This window comes from Ovis aries, chromosome X, assembly GCF_016772045.2.
Source record: "Ovis aries strain OAR_USU_Benz2616 breed Rambouillet chromosome X, ARS-UI_Ramb_v3.0, whole genome shotgun sequence".
NCBI lineage: Eukaryota > Metazoa > Chordata > Mammalia > Artiodactyla > Bovidae > Ovis > Ovis aries.
Window position 1 is genome coordinate 65,199,286 of NC_056080.1, and position 24,012 is coordinate 65,223,297.

Consider the following 24,012-nt stretch of genomic DNA (forward strand, 5'->3'; position numbering starts at 1 on the left):
TTCCTGGAGCTTGCTCAAACTCATGTCCAAGGAGTCAGTGATGCCAACCAACTATCTCATTCTCTGTCATCCCCTTCTCCTCCTGACTTCAATCTTTCCCAGCATCAGGGTTTTTTCCAATGAGTCAGTTCTTCAAATTAGGTGGCCAAAGGATTGGAGTTTCAGCTTCAGAATCAGTTCTTCCAATGAGAATTCAGGACTGATTTCTTTAGGACTGACTGGTTTGATCTCCTTGCAATCCAAGGGACTCTCAAGAGTCTTCTCCAACACCAGTTCAAAAGCATCAATTCCCTGGCACTCAGCTGTCTTAATAGTCCAACTCTCACATCCATACATGACCACTGGAAAAACCATAGCTTTGATTAGACAGACTTCTGTCAGCAAAGTAATGTCTCTGCTTTTTAATATGCTGCCTAAGTTGGTCATAGCTTTTCTTCCAAGGAGCAAGCGTCTTTTAATTTCATGGTTACAGTCACCATCTGCAGTGATTTTGGAGCCCCTCAAAATGAAGTCTTTCACTGTTTCCATTGTTTCCCCATCTATTTGCCATGAAGTGATGGGACTAGATGCCATGATCTTAGTTTTTTGAATGCTGAGTTTTAAGTCAACTTTTTCACTCTCCTCTTTCACTTTCATCAAGAGGCTCTTTAGTTCGTCTTCACTTTTTGCCATAAGGGTGGTGTCATCTGCATATCTGAGGTTATTAATATTTCTCCCAGAAATCTTGATTCCAGCTTGTCCTTCATCCAGCCCAGCATTTCACATGATGTACTTTGGACATGAGTTAAATAAGCAGTATGACAATATACAGCCTTGATGTACTCCTTTCCCTATTTGGAACCAGTCTGTTGTTCCATGTCCAGTTCTAACTGTTGCTTCTTGAGCTGCATACAGATTTCTCAGGAGGCAGGTAAGCTGGTCTGGTATTCCCATCTCTTGAGTAATTTTCCAGTTTGTTGTGATCCACAGTCAAAGTCTTTGGTATAGTCAATGAAGTAGAAGCAGATGTTTTTCTGGAATTATCTTGCCTTTTCTATGATCCAAAGGATGTTGGCAATTTGATCTCTGGCTCCTCTGCCTTTTCTAAATCCAGCTTGAACATCTGGAAGTTCACAGTTCATGGACTGTTGAATCCTGGCTTGGAGAATTTTGAGCATTACTTTGCTAGTGTGTGAGATGAGTGCAACTGTGCAGTAGTTTGAACATTCTTTGGCATTGCTTTCTTTGGGATTGGAATAAAAACTGACCTTTTCCAGTCCTGTGGCCACTGCTTAGTTTTCCAAATTTGCTGGCATATTGAGTGCAGCAGTTTTACAGCATCATCTTTTAGGATCTGAAATAGCTCAATTGGAATTCCATCACCTCCACTAGCTTTGTTTGTAGTGATGCGTCCTAAGGCCCACTTGACTTCACATTTCAGGATGTCTGGCTCTAGGTGAGTGATTATAGCATCATAATTATCTGAGTAATGAAGATCATTTTTTTGTATATTTCTTCTGTGTATTATTGCCACCTCTTAATATCTTCTGCTTCTGTTAAGTTCATATCATTTCTGTCCTTTATTGCGCCTATCTTTGTATGAAATGTTCCCTTGGTATCTCTAATTTTCTTGAAGAAGAGATCTAGTCTTTCCCATTCTATTGTTTTCCTCTATTTCTTTGCATTGATCACTTAGGAAGGCTTTCTTATCTCTCCTTGCTATTCTTTGGAACTCTGCATTCAAATGGGTATATCTTTCCCTTTATCCTTTGCCTTTAGCTTCTCTTGTTTTCTCAGCTATTTGCAAGGCCTCCTCAGACAACTATTTTGCCTTTTTGCATTTCTTTTTCTTGGAGATGGTCAAAAGAAGGTAGGACAAAATATTAAAGACAAAAACAGAGACAAAGGATTTAGGGTCAGAGATCCATCCTGGGAAGAGAGTGTTGAAAGAGGATAAGTTTCCACACAATAGGAAACTCTCTTACAGTTGTGACAGTGGGGACCTTTGGAATCTCAGAGGTCAACATAATAATAATAATAATAATAATAATAATAATAATAATAATAACATCCCCAAACACACACACAGAATATGTGCCTAAGTGAAACTACTTGCAGAGAAGTGGCTCAGACACTTGTGTCCGCCAGCAGCAAGTGGGAGCTGGGTAAGTAGGCATGGGCTGCATCATTGTTCCTTAGGGTAAGGACTGGGCTTGAATGCCTGAGGACAATCTGAATGGGCTAATGTGAGATAGTAACCCAAACCCAGAGAGACAAACATAGAAAAAAAAGGACCCTTCCTGTGAAAGGCTCTTACTCCCCCACCCCTGGCATGCTCAACAAAGGAGTCACCTTTGTTGAGAACGAAGGATTGTGCCCTAGCGAATACCAAAGGAGAGCAAGTTGGCTGCATTTAGGGCCCTCCCTCCCCTGAGGCAGAGAGGCAGTGGGACAGCCAGAGCTGTAAGGCAAGGGGCTGCTATAATCTTGGCCCCAGAGACTGTATCTTTCACCAAACTGTGAGCAGGTTGCCAGTTGCAAACCATGTCTTCCTGGGATCCTGGGTGGTTCACATGTACCAGGAGTGTCACAGAGAAGCTGAGATCAGCTTCCCAGAGGAGACACACAGCATACCTGAGACTGTACCCTCTGACGCACCCAGGAGACCGAGTGGCCAGGACCAGGGAGGTGCATAAGTTACACAGTCCACCGGGACAGTGCGTTTACCAAGCACCCAGTCGCCTGAGCAGCTTGGACCTGGGAAGGGCACAAAATGCACAGCCTATCTGTGCATATGGTCTGTGCCCATATGGAGCACCCAAGAACCTGAGTGGCTTAAATGTGGGAAGTGCAAGAAACGCAAGACTCACTGGAGCCTAAGCAGTGTGGAAGTACATGCTGCCTTGGGCTGTGACAAACCCAGTGTGGTCCATCCACTGCACACACCCCACACACATGCCAGCAGTATTTGTTTGAAGTGTCTGTCTCTCCCCACAGCACAGCTGGACAAGTGAGCCTAAATAAGTGGCCACCTTCACCACCTTGTGTCAGGGCAGAACTTAGACACTACAGACTTGGAAACAGAGGAAGCTAAAATAAAGAAGGAGGAAACCACCCTGGAAGTGACAGGTGCAACAGATTAAAACCCTGTAGTTAATGTTGAGATGGTGTATTTGAGGGGTAACTATAGACCATGAGAACAAGTATAAGTCAAAACAACAGACTATCTGACACTGAACTGACCCCACACTGCCCACAATAGCTCCAGAGCTACTCCTAGATATATTTTTACTATTATCACTTTGTATTTTTTAAAAAATATTAGTTCTTAATTACTACTTTAACTTTCATTTTTATACCTACTATTACCTTTCTAAAAAAACCCTATTAAAAAAAAAACAAACTCCATATATTTCTTTAATTTTCACGATTTTTTTGTATTTTTTATATCGTATTTTTGAGAGTCTAACTTCTATTCTAGGTTTTTAATCTTTGCTTTTTGATATTTGTTATCAATGTTCTACCTTTAAAAATCTAATTTTCACTATCCGTTTTCACTTAGAGATTTGATTACTGGCTTGATCGCTTTCTCCCTTTTTGACTTTCCCTTTTCTCCTCTGGGTCACCTCTACCTCCTTTCTCCCTCTTTTCTTCTCTATATAACTCTGCGAATCTGTTTGGGTGTTCCTGGCTGTGGAGAACACTTAGGGATTTGATTACTGGCTTGATTGCTCTCTCCCCTTTGACTCTCCCTTTTCTCCCCCAGGTCACCTCTATCTCCCCTCTCCCTCGTATCTTCCCTATATAACTCTGTGAATCTCTCTCAGTATTCATGGCTCTGGAGAGTTGTTTCACCATTAGCCAAAGGGTTTTATCTTCTGTGTGGCATGGATGGAGAAGTCTTGAGGCTACTGCAAGAAGAGGACTGAAACCCAGAGGCAGGAGGCTCAACTCCAGAACTTTAGAACACTAGAGAACTCCTGACTCCATGGAACATTGATAGACAAGAGCCCATCCCAAAGTCTCCATATATACACTGAAACCAAGCTCCACACAATAGCCAACAAGTTCCAGTGCAACACACAGCACATTAATTCTCCAGAAAAATGGGAACAGAATCCTGAACATTAAAAGGTGGGCTGCCCAAAGCCATACCAAACCCATAGATATCACAAAACTCACTACTGGACACTTCATTGCACTCCAGAGAGAAGAGATCCAGCTCCACCCACCAGAACACAGACAGAAGTTCCCCCAACCAGGAAATCTTGACAAGTCAATGGTCCACCCCGCCTCCAACCCACTACAGGGAGCAGACTCCACAGTTAAGAGGAACCACAGTCTTCCAGCTTGCAGAAAGGGCACTCCAAACACAGTAAAGTAAACAAAATGAAAAGGCAGAGAAATACTCAGCAGGTGAACAAATATGATAAAACCCTACCAATCCAAACAAAAGAGGAAGAGATAGGGAGTCTACCTGAAAAAAGAATTCAGAATAATGATAGTAAAGATGATCTAAAATCCTGAAAACAAAATGTAATTACAGATAAACAGACTAGAGACAAGGACTGAGAAGATGCAAGAAATGTTTAACAAGGACCTAGAAGAAATAAAGAAGAGTCAATAAATAAAGAACAGTGCAACAACTGCAATTAGAAACACTCTGGAGGGAACCAATAGTAGAATAACTGAGGCAGAAGAGAGGATAAGTGAGGTGGAAGATAGAATGGTGGAAATAAATGAAGCAGAGAGGAAAAACAAACAAATAATTAAAAGAAATAAGGACAACCCCAGAGACCTCTGGGACAATGTTAAAGGCCCCAATCTTCAAATCATAGGTGTCCCAGAAAAAGAAGACAAAAAGAAAGGGACTGAGAGAATACTTGAGGAGATAATAGTTGAAAACTTCCCTAATATGGGGAAGGAAATAGTCACCCAAGTCCAAGAAACCTAGAGAATCCAAACAGGATCAACCCAAGGTGAAACACCTCAAGACAAATATTAATCAAAATAACAAAAATTAAACACAAAGACCAAATATTAAAAGCAGCAAGGGAAAAGCAACTAACAACACACAAGGTGATCCCCATAAGAATAACAGCTGATCTTTCAATACAAACTCTTCAGACCAGAAGGGAATGGCAGGGCATACTTAAAGTAATGGAAAAGAAAAACCTACACCCAAAATTGCTCTACCCAGCAAGGATCTCATTCAGATTCTAAGGAGAAATCAAAAGCTTTACAGACAAGCAAAAGCTGAGAGAATTCAGCACCACCAAACCAGCTCTTCAACAAATACTAAAGGATCTTCTCTAGACAAGAAACACAGAAAAGGCTTACAAAAACGAACCCAAACAACAAAGTAAATGGGAATGAGATCATATTTATCAATAATTACCTTAAATGTAAATGGGTTAAATGCTCCAACCAAAAGACAAAGACTGGCCAAATGGATACAAAAAGACCCCTATATACGCTGTCTACAAGAGCCCCACCTCAAACCTAGGGACACATACACTGAAAGTGAGGGGCTGGAAAAAGATATTTCATGTAAATGGAGACTAAAAGAAAGCAGGACTAGCAATACTCATATCAGATAAAATAGACGTTGAAATAAAGACCATGATAAGAGACAAAGAAGGACACTACATAATGATCAAGGGATCAATTCAAGAAGAAAATATAACAATTATAAATATATATGTACCCAATATAAGAGCACTCAAGGCAAATGCTAACAAGTATGATAGGGGAAATCAGCAGTAACACAATAATAGTGGGGGATTTTTATATCCCATTCACTCCTATGGATAGATCAACCAAACAGAAAACTAGCAAGGAAACATAAGCTTTAAATGATACAATGGACCAGTTAGACCTAATTGATACATACATACATACATACATACATACATACATACATATTTTTATATATATATATATATATATATATATATATATATATATAGAGAGAGAGAGAGAGAGAGAGAGAGAGAGGACTTCATTGCCCCCCCCCCCCAAAAAAATGGATTTCACCTTTTTCTCAAGTGCAAACGGAACATTCTCCAGGATAGATCACATCCTGGGCCACAAATATAGCCTTGACAAATTTTAAAAAACTGAAATTATTTCAAGCATCTTTTCTGATCACAATGTGGTAAGATTAGATATCAACTACAGGGAAAAACTATAAAAACATACACATATGGAGGATAAACAACATGCTTCTGAATAACTAACAGAGCATGGAAGAAATCAAAAAGGAAATAAAAATATGCATAAAACAAATGAAAATGAAAACACAACAACCCTAAACCTATGGGGTTCAGTAAAAGCAGTGCTAACAGGGTGATTCATAGCAATACAAGCCTACCTCGAGAAACAAGAGAAACATCAAATAAACAACCTAAGTTTACACCTAAAGCAAACAGAAAAAGAAGAACAGAAAAACCTCAAAGTTAGCAGAAGGAAAAAAATAGTAGAAATCAGAGCAGAAATGAATGAAAAAGAAATGAAGGGGACTACAGCAGAGATCAACAAAACTAAAAGCTGGTTCTTTGAGAAGATAAAGAAAATAGAAAAACCATTAGCCTGACTCATCAAGAAAAACAGGGAGAAGAATCAAATGAATAAAATTAGGAATGAAAATGGATAAATTACAACAGACAACACAGAAGTACAAAATATCATAAGAGACTACTATGAGCAATTATATGCCAATGAAATGCACAACTTGGAAGAAATGGAGAAATTCTTAGAAAAGTATAACCTTCCAAAACTGAACCTGGAAGAAATAGAAAATCTTAACAGAAACATCACAAGCATGGAAATTGAAACGGTAATCAAAAATCTTCCAAGAAACAAAAGCCCAGGACAAGCTGGCTTCACAGGTGAATTCTACCAAAAATTTAGAGAAGAGCTAACACCTATCCTACTCAAACTCTTCCAGAAAATTGCAGAGAAAGGTAAACTCCCAAACTCATCCTATGAGGCCACCACCACCCTAATACCAAAACCAAACAAAGATGCCACCAAAAAAGAAAACCACAGGCCAATATTACTGATGAACATAGATGCAAAAATCCTCAATAAAATTCTAGCAAACAGAATCCAACAAACATATTAAAAAGAACATACATCGTGACCAAGTGGGCTTTATCCCAGTGTTGCAAGGATCCTTCAATATTTGCAAATCAGTCAATGTGATACACCACACTGACAAATTGAAAGATAAAAACCATATGATTATCTCAATAGATGTAGAGAAAGCCTCTGACAGACTTGAATACCCATTTATAAAAACTCTCCAGAAAGCAGGCATAGAAGGAACATACCTCAACATAATAAAAGCCATATATGATAAACCCATAGGAAACATTATCCTCAATGGTGAAAAATTGAAAGCATTTCCTCTAAAATCAGGAACAAGACAAGGATGCATACTCTCATCACTACTATTCAATGTAGTTTTGGAAGTCCTAGCCACAGCAATCACAGAAGAAAAAGAAATAAAAGGAATCCAGATTGGAAAAGAAGAATAAAAACTCTCACTGTTTGCAGATGACAAGATCATGGCATCTGGTCTCATCACTTTATGACAAGTAGATGGGGAAAGAATGGAAACAGTGACTGACTTTATTTTCTTAGTCTCCAAACTCACTGTAGATGGTGACTGCAGCCATGAAATTAAAAATACTTGCTCCTTAGATGAAAAGCTATGGCAAACCTAGACAGCATATTAAAATGTAGAGACATTACTTTGCTGACAAAGGTACATACAGTCTAAACTATGGTTTTTCTGGTAGTCATGTATGGATGTGAGAGCTGGACCATAGAGAAAGTTGAGTGCTGAAGATTTGATGCTTTTGAACTGCGATGTTGAAGAAGACTCTTGAGAGTCCCTTGCTCTGCAAGGAGATCAAACCAGTCAATCCTAAATGAAATCAACCCTGAATATTCATTGGAAGGACTGGTGCTGAAGCTGAATCTCCAATTCTTTGGCCACATCATAGGAAGGCCGACTCATCAGAAAAGACCCTGAAGCTAGGAAGATTGAAGGCAGGAGGAGAAGGGGACAACAGAGGATGAGATGGTTGGATGGCATCACCAACTCAAAGGATATTAGTTTGAGCAAGCTCTGAGAGATGGTGAAGGACAGGGAAGCCTGGCATGCTGCAGTACATGGGGTCTAAAAGAATCAGAGATGACCGAGTGACTGGACGATAACAACAACATCATATCAGTAGAATAAAACATAAAACCCACATCATCCTAATAGATACAGGAAAGCATTTAATAAATTCTAACACTCCTGTGACTGTGTGGATCACAACAAACTATGGAAAATTCTTAAAGAGATACAAATACCAGATCACCTTACCTGTCTTCTGATAAATCTGTAGGCAGTTTAACAAGCAATAGCTAGAACCAGACACAGAACAACTGACTGGTTCAAAATTGAAAAAGGAGTGTGACAAGGCTGTATGTTGTCACCATGTTTACTTAGCTTATGTGCAGAGTGCATCATAAGCTAATGAAATGAAGAGTGTGGATAAATCACAAGCTGGAATCAAGACTGCTTCTAAAATATCAACAACCTCAGATTTGAAGATGATATCAGTCTAATGGCAGTAAGTGAAGAGGAACTAAAAGAGCCTCTTGATCGGGGTGAAACAGGAGAGTGAAAAAGCTGGCTTGAAACTAAACATTAAAAAAAAAAACCTAAGATCATGACATCTGGTCCCATCTCTTCATGTCAAATAGAAGGGGAAAAAGTAGAAGCAGTGACAGATTTTATTTTCTTGGGCTCCAAAATCATTGTGGATGGTGACTGTAGCCATGAAATTAAAAGAGGTCTGTTCCTTGGAAAGAAAACTATGACAAACCTAGACAGTGTATTAAAAAGCAGAGACATCACTTTGACCACAAAGGTCCATATATCCGAAGCTATGGTTTTTCCTGAAGTCATATATGGATGTGAGAGTTGGACCCATAAAGAAGGCTGAGGGCCAAGGAATTGATGCTTTTGAATTGTGATGCTGGAGAAGACTCTTGAGAGTCCCTTGGCCTGCAAGAAGATCAAACCAGTCAATTCTAAAGAAAATAAATTCTGAATACTCAATGGAAGGACTGTTGCTTAAGCTGAAGCTCCAATAATTTGGCCACCTGATGCAAAGAGCTGGCTCATCGAAAAAGACCCTGATGCTAGGAAAGATTGAAGGTAAAAGGAGAAGGTGGCAGCAGAGGATGAGGTGATTAGATGGCATCACCAACGCAATACACATGAATTTGAGCAAACTCCAGGTGATAGTGGAGACCAGAGGAGCCTGGCATTCTATAGTTTATGGGGTTGCAAGGAGTCAAGCATGACTTAGTGATTGAAAAGCAACCCTCCCCTTCATGATAAAAACATTCAACAAACTGGAAACAAACGGGTTCTTCCTAAATCTCATAAAGGGCATCTACAAAAAACCCACTGCTGACATTATAATGAACGGTTGGTAACTGAATGTTTTCCCTCCTAAGATAGAAGAAGACAAAGATGTTTAATCTTGCTACTTCTATTCAACATCGTACTGGAGGCTCTAGCCAGGGCTATTGAACAAGAAAGAAAATAGAAGTCATTGAGAGTGTAAAGTCATTTGCAGATGACATGGTCTTGTACATAGGGAATTCACTAAAAATCAATTAAAACTAATAAGTGAGATCATTAAAGCTGCTTGATATAAGATCAATATACAAAAATCAATTGCATTTCTAAACAGTAGCAGTCAACAATCTGAAAATGAAATTAAGAAAATAACTCCATTTAAAACAGCATTAAAATAATAAAATACTTAGGAATAAATTTAACAAAAGAACTGTAAAATCTATACTCTGAAATCTATAAAACATGTTGAAAGAAATTAAAGACCTAAATAAATAGAAATCCTATTTTAATGGATCAGAAGGTGTAATACTGTTAAAATTTCAATACTCTCAAAATTGATCTATAGGCTGAATACAATCTTTATCAAAATCCTACAGAGTTCTTTACAAAAATTGATAAGCCTATTCTAACCTTCATGTGGAAATTCAAGAGACCCATGATAGCTAACACAATCTTAAAAAAGAAGATCAAATTTGGAGAACTCACAATTCCTAATTTCAAAATTTATTATAAAGCTATAATTATTAAAAATGTGTTGGGAGACACTGCTTTGGGAGCAAGTGTTCTCCTTACTTGCTGCAAATCCTTCCTTCTCTGGAAAAAAAAAAGACTGTAATACATGCATAGGCTAGGTATGTAGATCAGTGAAGTAGAATTGGGAGTTCAGAAATAAGCCATTACATTTGCCAATTTTTAACCAGGGTGTCAAGAAAAGCAAATGCAGGAAAGGTAGTCTTTTCAAAAATAGTGCTGAAACAACTGGATAGTCACATTCAAAAGAGTGAAGTTGGACCCCCCTACTTCACTCCATACACAAAAAATAAGTCCAGATGGGTTACTACACAGAAAAGAGTTAACACAGCAGGCCAGAAGTGCTATTCTTGCAAGGCCTGATTACAAGATTGACCTTTGGTTGGTATTTGGAAAGCTGGATTTTGGGAGGGTTCCCATCATTCTCAGAATTCAGTAACAGTGGCTTATTGGGCCTAAACTGTTTGTGAAAACACTAGAGTTTATATTGAACACTTTCTTTCTGGGAGTCTAGAGTTTCGGTACATGCCAGACAGAGGCTGTTTATGTGACCAGCCTTCAACAAAAAGCCCTGGGTGCTGAGTCTTAAGTGAGCTTCCCTGGTTGGCAATATTTCATACATGTTGCCACAACTGACTGAACTGGGAATTGCATCCTGCCTGTGTGACTCCACTGAGAGAGTACTGTGGAAACTGGTGCCTATTTCCCCTGGACTTTGTCTAATGCACCTTTTCTCTTTGCTAATTTTGCTTTGTATCCTTTTGCTGTAATCACAACTTTCCGTATGACTATACACATAGTCATGTGAATCCTCTTAGTGAATCACTGAATTGGGGGGGGGGGCTGGTCTTTTGGGCGCCCATAAACATAATCACAGACCTAACTGTAAAAGCTAAAATGATAAAACTAAAAAATAGGAATAAATCTTTGTGACTTTGGGCTAGGCAAAGCCTTATTAGATAGGAAACTAAAAGTAAAATTAGATAAGTTGGGCTTCAGTTCAGTTCAGTTCAGTCAGTCATGTCTGACTCTTTGTGACCCCATGAATCACAGCATGCCAGGCCTCCCTGTCCATCATCAACTCCCAGAGTTCACTCAGACTCACGTGCATCAAGTCAGTGATGTCATCCAGCCATCTCATCCTCTGTCATCCCCTTCTCCTGCCCCCAATCCCTCCCAGCATCAGAGTCTTTTCCAATGAGTCAACTCTTCGCATGAGGTGGCCAAAGTACTGGAATTTCAGCTTTAGCATCATTCCCTCCAAAGAAATCCCAGGGCTGATCTCCTTCAGAATGGACTGGTTGGATCTCCCTGCAGTCCAAGGGACTCTCAAGAGTCTTCTCCAACATCACAGTTCAAAAGCATCAATTCTTTGGTGCTCAGCTTTCTTCACAGTCCAGCTCTCACATCCATACATGACCACAGGAAAAACCATAGCCTTGACTAGACAGACCTTTGTTGGCAAAGTAACGTCTTTGCTTTTGAATATACTATCTAGGTGGGTCATAACTTTTCTTCCAAGGAGTAAGCGTCTTTTAATTTTATGGCTGCAGTCACCATCTGCAGTGATTTTGGAGCCCCCAAAAATAAAGTCTGACACTGTTTCCACTGTTTCCCCATCTATTTCCCATGAAGTGATGGGACCAGATGCCATAATCTTAGTTTTCTGAATGTTGAGCTTTAAGCCAACTTTTTCACTCTCTTCTTTCACTTTTATCAAGAGGCTCTTTAGTTCTTCTTCACTTTCTGCCATAAGGGTGGTGTCATCTTGCTTAACCAAAACTAAAAACTTCAAATGACACTATCAAGAAAGTAAATCCAGTGGTTGATATTGTTCAGAGAAAAAAAAAAAGTAAGTGAAAAGAAAATCCATAGAATGGGAGAAACTATTTGCCAATCACATATCTGAAAAGGGATTTGTATCCAGAATACATAAAGAACCTTTAGGGACCTATATCCAGGTGGTGCTTATGTCTCCTGCCAATGCAGGAGACATAAGAGATGTGGGTTCAATCCCTGGGTTGGGAAGGTCCACTGGAGGAGGAAATGGCAACCCACTCCAACATTCTTGCCTGGAGAATCCCCTTGGACAGAAGAGTCTGGCAGGCTACAGTCCATAGGATTGCAAAGAGTTGGAAACGACTGTAGTGACTCAGCACACACACATATCTAGAATATATAAAGAATCTTTACAACTCAATAATAAAAAGACAACCCAATTAACAAATGGGCAAAGGATCTGAATGGACATTTCTCCAAAAGAAGGTAAACAGTCAATCGGCACATGATTAATGATAAATAATAATTAATAATTATGATGATTAATATCATAAGCCATTAGGGAAATGTGAAATCAAAACCACAATGAGATACCACTTCATACCCACTAAAATGGCTAGAATTAAAAATATGGTCAATAGTAAGGAAAAGACCCTGATGCTGGGAAAGACCCTGATGCAGGAAGAGAAGGGGATGACAGAGGATGAGATGGCTGGATGGCATCACTGACTCAATGGACATGAGTTTGAGCAAGTTCTGGGACTTGGTGATGGACAGGGAAGCCTGGCGTGCTGCTATCCACAGGATCACAAACAGCTGGACACAACTGAGCAACTGAACAACAACCAAGGATTGGTAAGGATATGAAGAAACTGGAACCCTCAGACATTGCTGGTGGGAATGTAAAATGGTACTGTCCCCTTTGGAAAACAATGCGGTAGTTCCTCATAATGCTAAACAGTCACCAAATGACCCAGTACTTCCTCTTGTAGATGTATATCCAAGAGGAAAAAAAACATATGCTCAAATAAAAACTTGTACATGAAGGTTCATAGCAGCATTATTCATTAACAGTAAAAAAGCAGAAATAACCCAGATGTTTGTCACCTGGTGAATGGATAACCAAAATGTGCTACATATCAATACAATAAGGTATTGTTTAGCAATATAAAGGAATGAAGTGTTGATACATGCCACAACATAATGAACTTTGAAAAACTTAGATAAGTAAAGGATAAAATACATTGGGGAAAATGGCTCTTTGCTAGCTTAGATTCAGAAATAAATATAAAATGAAAAGAATATAATATAAATATTTCCTGAGAACAGAGCTTCTTACATATTATTTTGGGTCAAATGCCCATATCACCATTGCTATGTAAAAGAGAAAAGCATCGTAAGGCATTTCTATTGGCACAGTGATGTACCAAGAAGATGAACTCCATTTGATTTATCTTCAATGTCCTCATCTCTACCATCAAGATCCTAGGCTCTTAAGTGGAGTCAAACATTAAGGTTATTCAGATTATTTCCCAAAACCAAATATCAATAGTTCTGAGATTTTAGATTAACTTCTCCTCTATGCATCTGTCTTTCTTTATTAATGTGAATATGACAAAGTTGGCCAAGTCATACTATGCTAATTCAGTTCAGTTCAGTTTAGTTCAGTTGCTCAGTTGTGTCCCACTCTCTACAACCCCATGGACTGCAGCATGCTAGGCTTCCCTGTCCATTGCCAACTCCCAGAGTTTACTCAAACTCATGTCCATTCAGTCTGTGATGCCATCCAACCATCTCATCCTCTGTCATCCCCTTTTCCTCCTGCCTTCAATCTTTCCCAGCATCAGGGTCTTTTCAAATGAGTCAGTTCTTCGTATCAGGTGGCCAAAGTATTGGAGTTTCAGCTTCAGCATCAGAGCTTCCAATGAATATTCAGGACTGATTTCCTTTAGGATTGGCTATACTAATTGAGGTCAAGAGAAATACTAATACCGTTTCCAATAGTTTTCCATATTTTATTTGGTTGCTATCTGGCCTTAATCTCTTCAGTCTAGGAATTGAAATCATACACCATTATGGATCATTGATTTAAACCAAGGAAACTAAATCAAAGGTCAGTTTTCCTAAACTGTAAGCTTCATGAGGGCAAGGACTACATCTGTTTTGTGCTTCCCTGATGGCTCATGTGGTAAAGAATCTGCCTGCAATGAAAGATAGCTGGGTTCAATCCCTGGGTCAGGAAGATCTCCTGGAGAAGGGAATGGCAACTCATTCCAGAAATTCTGGAGAATTTCATGGAGAGAGGAGCCTGGCAGGCTACAGGCCATGGGGCCACAAAGGGTCAGACATGACTGAGCAACTAACACTTTCAACATTAATATTTCCAGTGCCTGGCACAAAATTGATACTCAGTTAATACTTACAAATAAATTAACAATCAGAAGAACAAGTCACCCAGTGGTTTTCAAACTTAAAAGTACATCTGAATCACCTGGAAAACTTATTAAAACACAGACTGCCAGGCCTCACTCCAGCCTTTCTGATTTAGTAGGCCTAGGATAGGAACCAATATTTTACATCTCTAACAAGTTCCCAGTGGATACCAATGTTTTCTGGGACAGTGCCTGGCACATAGCAGGCATGTAATTTTAACTATATTAGTTGAAAGAATAAGTGACTAAACAGATTTTAACAAGTACTTATTAAATTGAATTTTGTTTTCTGAAATGGAAAAAAAGGTTGGAGTTGAACCTGCTCCCCTGCCTTTTTGGAAAAGAAATGGAAAGATTTCGCCCTACATGAAGCTGATTTATAAATATAAGTACATGAAGTCAATTTATAAGTACACATATATGAAGTTGATTTATAAGTAAAAATTTAACTTTTTGACTCATTTTGCTTTTCTTTTCAGTCAATCTGTATATGTCATACTTTATATAACAGCATATTCAAAGCATTTATGAATGGTATATAATAAAATTATCAGCAATTACAAGAAAAGACGGTGACATCAAATCCTTACCCAGGGGATGGCCACCATTGGGCTATGAAAAAAATTTGAGAAAATAAACTTTTAAAAGGGAAAAGGCAAGGTAGCCATTATGTGTTTTTAAAAGTTTTTAGTAGAGTAAAATTACAGACTATTCAAGTAACTAACCAGCATGCTATCATTAAAAAAGTGGATGAAATAGCTTAACTCAGGAAGTCATGGTAAAGGGTTAAATAAATAAAACTATTTTTAAATGTATTTTTTCCATAATCAGAAAAGAGGACATTGTTGAGCAGAGACAAAGGCTTAGAACAGTACAAAATATCAGATAGGCAGGTGAGAGTGGAAATCAATATTTAGAAATAAGGTAATGAAAATTCAAAGCTCTCAGTCTTCTAAATTATAGTCCTAATGATTTTGGTTTTCTTGAAGTCCTATAGACAGTGAATGTATAAAATTGAATTAAATGATATAGTTTTGTGGGTAGGTCAAGTCCTTAACATCATATTAGTCTAGCTGGGAACATGGACTTCGAGTTCTAAATATATAATGAGCTTGTAAGTAATACTGTATGACTATAAACAACTATGAAGTATTTAGCCAATCACTCTCAACCAAAACAAGGACTGTTTACCAAGAACATCAGTTTTAACTCAGTATGAAATGTAGTTCTTTAACCTTTCAGATAGGAAAATGTTCAGATTATCCAAATTGTCTAGAAAAAAACCCTGTAAACACTTTTCTATCAAAAGACCCTTTCTTATTCCATCCTGTTCTTTCACTTGCATAATATAAACGTGAAAGGGTATCTGATAAGTATATCTAAATTAAGTTTACTTCAAATTAAACTTCAAGCTTTCGGTCTCTATTTTTCTAAATAGTTTCTGACTCCTAAAGCAAGCAAGCAAACAAACAAACATATAAACAAGCAAAATTTCCATTTTGCCTCTCCTTTTTGGATGTGCTCCAGTATCATAAGATAGTGTACGTTTATTTTGAAGGCAGGAGGGGTAGTTTTAAGCTTTTCATTAAAAGACTTTGAAATCACATGATTTTCTAAAGTTTTAAGAGAAACTATGAAAGTTTGTGTTATTTTTTTTAATAACACACTAACTCATCTATTCTCATCTCCAGGGGCAAAAATGAGTAAGAGGCTACAGTCTGATATTTGGTGACTCTCACCAACACCCAGATTGATTTACATGTTTTTTCCTCTATGTGTCCACAATGCGTTTCATATAGCTCTATCATGACAATGACAAAAATCTGAAAATAGATTTTAAAAAAGCCCTCACCTAGTCTGGTTCTTAAAAGTAAGAAATTTAAGTCTAAAATTACATGTTAATTAATTAATTAATTCCAAAATTACATTTAACCTTAACAAGAGGAATTCAAGGTTTTAATTTCTTGCTATCAGGAACAAATTACTTTCATCTTAAAATTAGCAAAAGAGTTTGGTCCAGAAAAATGAAAGCTTAATTGCTAGAAAGGAGAATCAAACAAGCTACTGTGTGGCTTATCTTATTTTTAAAAAGTCATGAGCTCATGCATGTTTTGTAGAGCTAAAGGCAGGTTAATTTATGTTAAAGGATCCCTACTTGTTTCACCTGACTTTCAGTTGAGATAGACAGTCTACGAAAGTCCACCTGAAAAATAAATGGCTCAAATTAAACTTAGGATACGAAGCAAAATACATGATCTTACAAAATCTGATTCCAAAATAATGTTCTTAAACATGAAAATATCCCAGTTCATTTCCCAAGTAGTATCTTACCTGCTTTATCTCACTTTTTAACTGCATGATCCCAGTTCGTTCTGTTTTGGTTGCTCCAACAGCTCCAACCTCACGGATTGAAATAGCAGGGCTGATATTTGAATCAGTAGGACGAACTATATAGCATGACAGATTAAAGAGAAAGAGGGAGGATAATCAGGTTCAAACTTTTTCTCCACCACTTTTAAAAGACTCAGATGTATGACCTCCTTTTATGTTAATAATAATGAAAAACTCAACAGCTATAACGTTTCTATTCAAAGTGTGGTCCAGAGACCTGCAGCATTGCCATCACCTAGAAGCTTGCTACAATTTTAGGCCCAACTGTAGACCTATTGAATCAAAGTCTGCAGTTTAGCAAGATACCCAGGTAATTCTTATGAACAGTAAGGCTTGAGGAATACTGCTTTATAACTTTCTCTTACCATTCTAAGCTATCCATCCATCTGATATTATATATTTATTTATTCTAACTCTGAAAGTTAAGCATGGGAGATGACTCTTTTCATTTGCTCTGATGTTTTAGGTTCAGTTCAGTTCAGTTCAGTTCAGTTGCTCAGTCGTGTCCGACTCCTTGCGATCCCATGAATTGCAGCACGCCAGGTCTCCCTGTCCATCACCAACTCCCAGAGTTCACCCAAACCCACGTTCATTCAGTCAGCGATGCCATCCAGCCATCTCATCCTCTGTTGCCCCCTTCTCCTCCTGCCCCCAATCCCTCCCAGCATCAGAGTCTTTTCCAATGAGTCAACTCTTCGCATGAGGTGGCCAAAGTACTGGAGTTTCAGCTTTAGCATCATTCTTTCCAAAGAACACCCAGGGCTGATCTCCTTCAGAATGGCCTGGGTGGATCTCCTTGCAGTCCAAGGGACTCTCAAGAGTCTTCTCCAACACCACATTTCAAACGCATCAATTCTTCGGCGCTCGGCTTTCTTCACAGTCCAACTCTCACATCCATACATGACTACTGGAAAAACTATAGCCTTGGCTAGACGGACCTTTGTTGGGAAAGTAATGTCTCTGCTTTTGAATATGCTATCTAGGTTGGTCATAACTTTCCTTCCAAGGAGTAAGTGTCTTAATTTCATGGCTGCAGTCACCATCTGCAGTGCTTTTGGAGCCCCCAAAAATAAAGTCTGATACTGTTTCCACTGTTTCCCCATCTATTTCCCATGAAGTGATGGGACCAGACTTGATATCAAATACCACCGCCAAACCACCAAGTACAGGTATAAGGTTAATTTGTGATAGAACCCAAATGTATTTGAATTTAAAGGTGAAAGGATACATCCAATGTATTATAGCAGCTACACACACATACACATCACCATAAATGCTACTGAATTATTGTCAATTGGAATACAAGAAAGTTTTAGATGATATAGATTGCTATTTGTGCTAGAGACTTAATGTAAAGGAATATATAAGACAGTCCAAAACAAAATATGATAGTAATGTACTTAATTTAAGGGGGAAAAAAAGACACACAGTGGTTTCCAAATCTTGTTCCAGAAGAGAGCTTTGGTTTAAACTCTTCCATATATAGGGGTTCTATTTATTTGGAGGAACAGTTTCTCTGATAAAAGAACAGCATTTTAAAATCAATGAAATATTTAAAATAAGTACTGCAAAATAGAAATGCAGTTATTCAACCTTACCACTTCGTTCCACTCCAAACTCCTTGCCACTGAGTATGTGATGCAAGAGGTTCTTCATGGCTGAAGGACTGAGATTCATCAGGCCATCTGTGGCTTCCTCAGCTAGTCAGCAGAAATGTTAGGACAGAGGTATTTCTAATTGGCCTGCCATTCCCACCCCACTTTTTCTGTTACACAATACATCCTTGAGCCTATCTTATATCCAATAGTTTGTTGAGCTTCAATTTCTTTTTCAGTAAAAGCGAGATTAAAAATACCTCCACCATTGGGTTGTTGTAAGGATTAAATGAGATAATGTATAAAAGTAGTGTCTGGCATATGGTAGGTACAGAATAATCACTAGCTTTATTTCTCTAAATGGTTATTTAAATATATATTATATCATGTAATTTAGGTTGGATTCAAATCAATAAATTTAGCTACTTGCTAACAGTGCAATTAAAAGTCTTTTTGGGGAAATTTAATTGAAACAATGTTTAACATTGAGTTTTACAACTATGGTTTTATTTTTGTATGCAATCCCTATCTCTATTATTCTGTCATTCTTGTTGAAATCAAACAAATATGAAAGTCATGCCATGGGGTCCCCCCATAATTCTGTGCTACAGCTTCCAAAGGCCCCATTTATTTTTCTAAAACTACCACCTTGCCAAATATACCTTTAGCTAATATCAAAAGGTTTTGTCAGATAAATATTAACAGAAATATTGCCTTCCTTTATTTGATCCTGATGGTAACTAGACACAATACTGACACTATAATCAAACTGATGTGGTGACTCAATCTGACAGCCAGAGGTGGCATGCCTGAATCAGAATCAAACCCAGTCTGTCATACTTAGTTTGATGTATGCAGAAGACCCAGGTTCAACCACTGGGTTGGGAAGATCCCCTGGAGAAGGAAATGGCAGCCTACTCCAATATTCTTGCCTGGAGAATTCCATGGACAGAGGAGCCTGGTGAGCTATAGTCCATGGGGTTGCCAAGAGTTGGACATGACTGAGCAGCTAACACTTTCACTTTTCACATGCCCTGGATCATTCTAGGAGTTAGTAGGAAGGTAATTTGGAGTGCAGAGCTACAAAAAAGATGGAATTTTGAAATTGAAAAGTGATATATAAACTTGTTATAGCAATCCCTTGACTTGCATAGAGACAAACATGGGAACAATACTGCTATATTCAGGATCAGAGCTACTGATAGAAATCTTTTAGCTTCCTTTCTCTCCTGGTTCAAAACTTAACAGACCTCTAATAAAAGTGAATTCTGCTTCAGTTACTTAATTGAATACCTGAGCATCGAAGGGAGTGGGCCAGTTCTGTTGCCATAACTTGTATGATCAGACCAATTCGAAGTCGAAACATTTCAGCAAAGAGGCCAGGCTGAGTTCGCATATACATGGCTAGATATACCATTATTTCCTGTGCATGGAATGAATACAGACAAAAATTATACCATGGATCTCACAAGGCCTATTTTGAGGTCTTCAGAAATTGCCAGATCAACTGAAAACAAATTTTTAAATATCAGTCATCAGATTAGGCTTTATAATTCTGCTCACCTGTGTAAGAATTGAAATGCTCATATCCCCTTCACTGGCTTCATCTATCAGTTGAGTGAGTACTTCATAGGGCAGAGGTCTAAGGAAGAAGACAGTGAATAAAGACAAAATTCTGCAACTACTTAACCTAAATATATTGAGAAAATGAAAAAGCTCCTCCTAAGTCCAAGTCAGTGTCTCAACATCTCATCATTACTGGTATCATTTTGTTTCTTTCAGTTTTCAAAGTTTACTGCCTCCCCAAAGCACTCTGGCCTGTATGAACTCAGCAGAGCTCTGCTCCCTCCTCTCTAAGCCTGGATTGCCTTTCTCCCTCACAATTGTACTTAAAACTCACCCCATGATGTCCATCCAGACCAGGTTTTCATGGTTAATTCTTAACATTTGATAAGTAACTATTATGGCTGGAAAGTAACAAACTAAATTTAAGCTGTGCCTTTTGGAAGCCATTTTATTGCTTTACAATAATACTTTATAGTCTTATACTAATTTTTATAGATCCATCAGATTACATATATATATATATATGCACACATGCTCCCTCCCACATTTCTGACTCTCCTGTTGATACTAAGCACTCTGGGGGCATGGGGGATGTCATCTTCTTTTGGATTACCCACAGTAGTCACAGAATTGATCTAATTTGTAATAAAAGGTTCTGCTTGGCAGGAGTAAGGTGTTATGGACTGAATTGTGTTCCAAGTTCCTATGTTGAAATCCTAACTTCTAGGACCTCAGAGTGTAACCTTGTTTGGAGATGGGGTTTATAAAGTGACTCTATAAAGAGGTAAGCTAAAGTGAGGTCATTGAGTGGGCCCTAATCTACTATGACTGGTGTCTTTTATAAGTGAGAAATTTGGACAGAGAGAAGAAATGTGAAGAGACATAAGGAAAAAATAGCCATCTATAAGCATAGGAGAGAGGTCTGAAATGAAATCTATAGAATAGCTCATTTTGTGTGTTTGTGTGGGGTAATTCCAGTTGCCTTGTTTGTTGATTTTTTGAAGGAAAGTTTGGGGAAAGTCAATAGGTAAAAACAAACAAAAAACCTCCAAAAGAGCAAAATACATTTGCGTACTACTCCCTGTGAGTTTTCTCTTTCATTTACTCATGTCCTATCACTGCTTCCTGGTGGCTTAGATGGTAAAGAATCTGCTTGCAATGTGGGAGATGTGGGTTCGATCCCTGGGTTGGGAAGATCCCTTGGAGAAGGAAATGGCAACCCACTCCAGTATTCTTGCCTGGAGAATCCCATGGGCAGAGGAGTCTGGCGGGCTCCAGTTCATGGAGTCACAAAGAGTTGGATACAACTAAACACAGCAAAGAAATATCACTACAAACATTCTCACATCGAGAGTCCCTGATAGAAGGTCACACACATAGGACATTATCATCCATTTGTAGATTAGGACAACAGAATTGTGGCCAGTCCTCACAGCTCCTTAAAATTTCAGAGAAGCTTGATCAAACCCAAACAAAACCATACTAACGCAGAGATGGTCTTCTCTCGAGGTTCTGGAGGGAGTCCCACTGTCAAATGTTTCTGATGGGAGAGAAGGTCTGTGCAGGCCTACAAATAAACAGCGTAACAGTATCACCCTTCACAGAATACCTCAGATTTCCATGAAAATTCCTCTTTACAGTCTAGAAACCTTTGCTCCTCCCTTAATTTAATGACACATCAGTCTTTTTCTTAGGAAATGCCATGAACATCAGAAAAGAGAGATTTCTATGAAGGTATTTTTATTTCCTAAGAGGTAGGATCTTTTAGTCTAGTGTAAATTCCTTCTTAAGATCTATGATTTTTTATAGATTTTAACACCTCTATATGTCTACAGTTTATATGCTTTGGTATTAAATATTTGACACTCATAAAAGAAAGGTTAACTGATATCAGAAATTTTATGTGGGAAAAACAACAGTTTAAATGATTAGATGCTGTGGTGATTTCCTTAAAAAACTTCAGAAACAATTTTTTTAAAAAGCACCTCCATTTAGATTTGATATAAATTTAAGAATTGATAGTACCTCATCGAGTGCTTCTACCTTCTTCCTTAAGATTCCGGAGATGTATCTGATCAGGCCCCAGTGACGAATTTCTCCAACTTTGCCATATAGCTCAGTAAGCAGCTCTCTGACTGTCATGCTCCCTTCATCATACAATCCAGTGTCCCAGTCAGGTCCTCTGAAATGTTAAAGGGAGGTGTATATTAATTATAAATAAAGCTACAGGCAACAATCTTTCATTTGTGTTATAATGAGTGTACCTGTGTTTGATAGGTCTCTCTCATTAGGAAATGAAAGTTATTTACTGTGAATTCTTATTAAAAAAACTATTTTAATAGTCAGTACTGAAAGCCAAATATCTAGATCAGAATAAGTCTTAGTTTCAGTTGTGTTTTGACAAAATGCATTCTTTTACCCTCTCAATGGGCTTCAAGGTAGCTGAAATTAAAGTCAAAGGTTTAATTTAACTATTGCAAGTTCAGAAAGTATGGTGCACTTAGGGAAGTAATGAAGAAGAAAAAATTTGCTTAGTTTTAAAAGATATACATCATATACATTATTGCTGTAAAAATTTATATAATGTAAGTCAACTGTAAAATACCATAAATGATATATAAAGTGTTATAAAATTGGGAATTTAATATATGATAAAAGGTAGATTATTTATTAAATGATGGTTAAGACAAGTAGCCCCTGGGGAAAAAGTTGAATCCATGCTTCGCACTGTACACCAAAATTCCAAATGTATTAAATTTAAATGTTAAAGTACTAAAAGAGATAGGGGAGAACTACTTTATTATTTTAGAAGCAAGAGGACTTTTAAACTGTGTACTTTATACCAGAAACCATAAAAGAAAGGTTGATACATTTATATATCACACATAAATATATATTTATATAAATACCAAAAACTTATTGCAAAAACCACTATAAGAAAAGTCATAGAACAAATTACAAACTGAGAAAAATATTTCCAATTCATAGGCCAGTTCTCTAATATATAAAGAATTCCACTAAAAAACTACTAGAACTCATCGATGAATTCAGTAAAGTTGCAGGATACAAAATTAATATACATAAATCTACTGCATTTCTACAAACTGACAATAAAGTATCAGAAAGAGAAATTAAGATCAATCTCATTTAAAATCATATCAAAAGAATAAAATAAAAATAAATCTAAGTAAGGAGATAAAAGACCTGTACTTGGAAAACTATAAGACACTGATGAAAGAAATTGAAGGTGACAAAAACGAATGAAAAGATATACTGTGTTCATGGATTGAAATAATTAATATTGCTAATGTCACCATACTACCCAAGGCAATCTATAGATTCAATGCAATCCTTATCAAAATATCAATGGCATTTTTCACAGAACTAGGACAAATAATCCTAAAATTTGTATGGAAATACTAAAGACACTGAATGGCCAAAATAATTTTAAAAAGAAAAAGCTGGAGGAATCATGCTCTCTGTCTTTGAACTATACCATAAAGCTATACTCTTCAAAGAAGTATGGTACTGGCACAAAAGCAGACACACAGACCAATGGAACAGAGTAGAGACCCCAGAAATAAATTCACACTTATAATAATCAATAAATGTTCAACAAAGGAGATAAGAATATACAATGGGAAAATACGGTCTCTTTAAACAAATGGTGTTGGGAAAACTGGACAGCTACTAATACATGCAAGAGAATCAAATTGTATTACTTTCCTATACCATATACAAAAGTAAATTCAAAATGGATTAAAGACTTAAATGTAAGACATGAAACCATAAAAATTCTAGAAGAAAACATAGGCAGTATGCTCTTTTGACACTGGTTTTAGCAATTTTTTTAAATTTTACTTTATTTTACTTTACAATACTGTATTGGTTTTGCCATACATCAACATGAATCTGCCATGGGTATACATGAGTTCCCAATCCTGAACCCCCTTTTTATTAGAGAATAGTTGCTTTTCAATGTTGTGTTAGTTTTTGCTGTACAGCAAAGTGAATCAGCTATATGTGTATGTGTATATATATATATATATATACAGACTTCCCTGGTGGCTCAGACGATAAAGCGTCTGTC

At 37.6% G+C, this 24,012-nt stretch overlaps 1 protein-coding gene across 6 annotated transcripts in view; it reads right to left on the reverse strand.

Moving 5' to 3' along the window:
• Window positions 1-24,012, reverse strand: part of PHKA1 (phosphorylase kinase regulatory subunit alpha 1) — a 171,903-nt gene that overhangs the window by 11,228 nt on the left and 136,663 nt on the right. For 2 of the 6 annotated variants that reach the window (XM_027963241.3, XM_027963238.3), the window contains 7 exons: window positions 21,948-22,104; window positions 21,410-21,489; window positions 19,920-19,998; window positions 19,650-19,779; window positions 18,360-18,461; window positions 16,702-16,817; window positions 16,535-16,573 (listed from right to left, as the gene is read on the reverse strand). In XM_027963241.3, coding sequence (XP_027819042.1) covers window positions 16,535-16,573; window positions 16,702-16,817; window positions 18,360-18,461; window positions 19,650-19,779; window positions 19,920-19,998; window positions 21,410-21,489; window positions 21,948-22,104 — 703 coding nt within the window. Of the gene's footprint in view, window positions 1-16,525; window positions 16,574-16,701; window positions 16,818-18,359; window positions 18,462-19,649; window positions 19,780-19,919; window positions 19,999-21,409; window positions 21,490-21,947; window positions 22,105-24,012 lie in introns of all 6 variants that reach the window. The other 4 variants (XM_027963240.3, XM_012106919.4, XM_027963242.3 and 1 more) reach the window with 2 other exon arrangements.